This window comes from Priapulus caudatus, unplaced genomic scaffold (assembly GCF_000485595.1).
Source record: "Priapulus caudatus unplaced genomic scaffold, Priapulus_caudatus-5.0.1 Scaffold2659, whole genome shotgun sequence".
NCBI classification, from domain to species: Eukaryota; Metazoa; Priapulida; class Priapulimorpha; order Priapulimorphida; family Priapulidae; genus Priapulus; species Priapulus caudatus.
In genome coordinates this window covers 8248-13340 of record NW_014579720.1, presented here as the reverse complement: position 1 = coordinate 13340, position 5093 = coordinate 8248, and the positions used below count along the sequence as shown (strand labels likewise).

General features: G+C 54.3%; 1 protein-coding gene across 1 annotated transcript; it reads right to left on the bottom strand.

The window, feature by feature from the left end:
* Positions 1–3461: 3461 nt before the first annotated feature.
* Positions 3462–4137, bottom strand: LOC106818929 (ephrin type-B receptor 3-like; the record flags this gene model as incomplete). Its single annotated transcript, XM_014823596.1, has 1 exon — positions 3462–4137. A coding segment is annotated over one exon (676 nt), but the record flags the coding sequence as incomplete, so codon positions are not given.
* Positions 4138–5093: the final 956 nt, after the last annotated feature.

The following is a 5093-nucleotide window of genomic DNA, read 5'->3' as shown; positions in this document are numbered from 1 at the left end:
GAGAGAGAGAGAGAGAGAGAGAGGACTGAGGAGAAGAAGGAGACGAGAAGAGAGAAGAGATGATGAGAGAGAGAGACGAGACTGAGAGAGAGAGAAGACAGAGAGAGACTTGAGAGAGAGACCGAGAGAAAGAGGGGAGGGAGGAGAAGAGAGAGAGAAACGCGGATGAGGGAGAAAGATGGCGAGCGAGGAGAGAGAGAGAAAGCGGGCGCATGACGGAGAACAGAGAGAGACAAAAGTAAGAGACGACGACACCACCCAACAAAATGAGACATGCGATCAGAGACACAATACCGCGCATGCATGATTCGGTCACAACGCACGAGGACACGCGTGTGTCGCTGTCACCAGCATTATCACTGTCAATGACCACTCATTACAAGCTTCCCTCGCGGTTTAGCTCCGAGACACAAATATCGATTCATTTTTGCGGGCCAGCCACAAACAGCTATGGGCGCGCGCCCCCCCGTCAACGCCCGCCTATATATAATACTATATCATATATATATATACTATAATATATATATTATTATTATAATATCATATATATATCGGAGTAATAGTGACATAACGCCGTCGGTTGACAATAGCTTGCACGGAAAAAAACCGTCGTTGGTCGATGCGCAGCCACTCTTACTTCTAGCTGCGACACATATATATATGCTGTATACATAATTATATTTATACTATATATAACGCGCCACGTCGATGCGTAGACATCGTCAGCCCACATCAGGCCCCCGGTTCTTCAAAAAATGAGCATATCACGCATCACAGCATTCAGCCAGCGTCGCGTGCCGCGTGCGCTGCCGCCGCGCGGCTGCTGGATACGGCGAACAATGCAATTTCCACGCGCGCGATTTGGGTGTTAGGGCCTGAGCTACAACAGACGGCTACTTGCATTTAGAAAGCGGTAACGCTTGTCTACTGCGGCCGACGGACACTGGCAGAGGCCTGCGGGGGAGAGCTGCGGGGAGCGGGGCGCGGGGCGCGGGCATGCAGAGTATCTTGTGCTTAAGAAGCTGTCGTCTGCACCGGCGCAAACGAACGTGGAGAGCGACCGAGAAAGATGAGAGGGGCGAGGAGGGAGGGGGGGAGGGGCGAGGCGAGCGGGGGAGGGACGGGAGGGAGGGAGGAGGGAGGGGGCGAGGAGGGCAGGCGGGGGAGGCGAGGACGACGACGCGACGGGACCTACTGAAACACGTCTCTCTCGCGCTCTCTGTCTGTCTCTCTCTCTCTCCTCGCGCTCTCTGTCTGTCTCTCTCTCTCTCTCCGCGCTCTCTGTCTGTCTCTCTTTCTTTCCCTTCGCGCTTCTCTCTCTCTTTCTTTCACCTCGCTCTCTCTCTTCTCTCTTCTCTCTCTCTCTACTCTCTATATATATATCATATATTATACATATTATATCATTATATTATTACTTATATCATATATATATATCGTTCTGCCCTCTCTCCTCTCCCCCTCTTTCAACTCTCGTTCAAAATCGCCTCGCTGCGCTTCTTTTCTCTCGTTCTCTTCACCATCTCGCATCAGCCAGCAGCCTCGTTGCGTCGCGCGCGTGGTGTGTGTGCGTGGTTGTGTGTGCGCGCTGTGCGTGCGGTGTGTCGCGTCGCGTGTGCGAATGTATGAGCCGCGCTATGCGGGACAGGCGCGTTTTTATTCGCTCGCCGCGCATTTAATGGCGGCGTGAATAATTAAAACGGACAAAACATCGCCCACCTTGCCAACAGGTGCGTCCGCCCGCCGCCTCCTTACTCTCGATAATAGCTCTTCTATAATATAGAAGGGGCCGGTTAATAGTGTTATAAATTTCCGGGAAGGATTAGCAAGACCACTCGATTCATCATTAATGTCGTCGCGCGGGGGAGGAGAAGGGGAAGCGGGATGAAGGCTGGGCCCCTCCAGAAGGCGCGGGGAGGGGAGAACAAACGGTGCGGAGGGGGAGCAAGGCGGGGGAGGGGGGAAGGGCGGAGAATGCGGTGGGGGCGAGACGCGTCTGCACTTTCGCAGTTACCACGACGCGCGGCAGTCAGTTGGTCAAGCGACTTGAGAATAAGTGTATGCATCATGTACACACGCGTTTACACGCGGCAGCCTATACTTCACTTCTACCAACACGATGCACGTTCACACACACTCAACCACACGACACGCACGCACGCGACACGCACCGCGCACGCACACAACACACACCACACACACGCACGCGCGCGCACCGCACCGCACGCACGCAGCGCCACGCCACGCACGGCACGCACGCCACGCACACAACACACACACACTCACTTTCGCCATGTGACACTGACTTTGGCCGAGTGCTATATACACCACAGCTGCGCGCGAGTTCAGCATTAATCAACGCCCGTGCCTGTGATGTTCTGTTTACATAGCGTATCGGCCCGGGATGTGCTTTGTTTGGCCTGCAGCGGCTCTCAATTGCACGATAACACCGTTGAGGCGGGAAATTCAGGACGCGCGGCGCGCCTGTGTACCAGTGCGTCAGCGCTTTCCTTCCACGCGATTGATTCTGTGTCTCGCCATACACATCCGGTCATTGATCATTCTACCTCATCGCTGTATTGTTGAGACCACACACACACACCTGCGCGCACTCAGCTGCCACGCACGCACGCCGCGCACGCACGCCCAAACCCAGAACAGACCACACAACCACTCTCTCTGTGTCCTGTCTCTCTCTCTCTCTCTCTCTCGCAATTATTTCTCCTTCAGCACGCACGCCACGAGCACGCACGGACGCACGGCACGCACGCCACGCACGCACGCATGCAACACAAACACACACACCCACATCCTCTCTCTCTCGTCGCAATATTTCTCTTCACGCATGCAACGCCACGCACGCACACCATCGCACACGCACGCACGCACGCACACGCACGCAGCACACAATCGCCCAGCGGCCAACGACGCACGCCACAGGTACGCACGCAATATACAGTGTGCCCATGTCACACTGACCTGTACGTCGTTTACTTAACTCACATATATTTATCTATCATCACGGACGCGCATTACACACTTCGCCGTGAAATACAGTCTTCACGATTTAACGGGTCGGCTAACAAAGCGGAAAACTAATGCATGACAGCCCGGTCCGTATTGTCGTCAGAACGACAACGATGACGACTCGCGAATTTATCTTATGATCAAATTCAAACCACGTTTAAACACGTATGCGTGTACAATTTCATTACCATCGCGCTCAACACGCACGCACGCACGAACGCAAACAAACACATACACCACGTACACACACACACGCACGCACGCACCGCACGACACGCACGCACTCACCACACACAACACACACACACCGCTGCGCGCGCGCCACACACACACACACACACACACACACACAAACCCCTCGCCCCCCCACCCCACACCACACAACACACACACCCATCCCACCCACACGCACACATAATTACATCGGCACCTACCTTCGCATTGCTGACCGATGGCCTGGTATCCGGCCACGCACTCGCACCCTCCGGTCAGCAGGTCCCATTGCCCGCCGCCCGTGCACAGGTAGGACGGCGTACGGCTCTGCGCCGCGTTCGGCACGCACCCACCGATCGTCTGCTTTATCGACGACACTTCACGGCCCGTGGGAGTCTCGGGGAAGAACGCGTGGTTGAGCGTGATGTTTGGACACGTCACGTAGTACACGCGCACGGCGAGCAGCGAGATGCACGCGCCCTCGTCGTGAAAGGCGAAATACACCCCGCGCTTACTCGCAGCCACACTGCGTACCTCCGTGTTGATAACGACCTCGTTGTTATCGCTGAACCGACCCTCGTCGGCTGCGATCCGGTCCACCATCGAGTACGTGCGCGCGTTCCACGTCGGCATCGCCTCGTCCGCGAAATCGAACTCGGACTCGTAGTAGAGCAAGCTGAATGTTTCCTTACACGAGCGTACGGTGGCCGGGAAGTGAGTGCAGTCCCTCATGGAGAACTTCACCTCGATGTAGAGTCGCTCCGCGGCGCCGCGCTCGATGAACGGCGTACGCAGCCAGTTGTTGACGTCGGCCTGGTTAACGTCGCAGACGACGTACGAACGCCAGCTGATCAGCTGCTTGTACTCGTCATAGTGCGGGTAGCTCTCCTCCAGCCACTGCAAGACAAGAGAACGTGCGTTATAGTGACGTCAGCGCGTGCCACAGACAGACATGACAAGAGAACGTCGGTTATTGAGGAAGACAAGAGAACGCCGGTTATAGAGGAGGACAAGAGAACGTGCTTTGTAGTGACGTCAGCGCGTGCCAAAGACATAGACATGGCAAGAGAACGTCGGTTATAGAGAAAACAAGAGAACGTCGGATATAGAGGAAGACAATAGAACGTCTGCTATAGTGACGTCAGCAAGAAGCTTGTGTCGTCCTTTACCGGCGTTTGCCATAGAAACGAAAATAACAAGAGAGTGTCGGTTAGTGTTCGTCGCGACGATGGCTGTTAAATATTTTATTAGTGATAAATTATTAGTTATAAAGCGTGTGTGCTAATAAAGACTAACATCTATATGATCGCATTAATAAGTTTAATGGTTTTAAATCTACCCAACAAAATGGAAACGATTATAAGTAATGGCCGCATTACTGCTATGCGATTTACAATGCTGTGAACGCTCTCACGCGCACGAACGCACGCACGCACGCACGCACGCACGCACGCACGCACGCACCCACCACAATTTGTTCTCGGTGAATTAATCCGAAAAACTGGCTTGAGCGAGCATTATTACCCGCGAAAAAAATCCATTAGTATCGAGCGAACGTGCGCGCGAGGGAGAGTGGGATAATGGTTGAACACCCATCACACCGACCCCCTCCCCCTCTCCCCCAGAGATCGCCCGACCACCGCTGCTGACCCGCCATTAAGGCTGGAATGTCCGGGATATCACACAGCAGCGACGAAACCCACTCTTCCATCATTTTTTTCCACTTTACTCGCTTATAATCGAATGCGCGCTCCGTCTGTGGAATGTTTATAATCGATTTGTCACACGACACATGCAGCGCTCAAGCAAGCAGGCAGGCAGGCAGGCAGGAATGCAGGCAGGCAGGCAGGCAG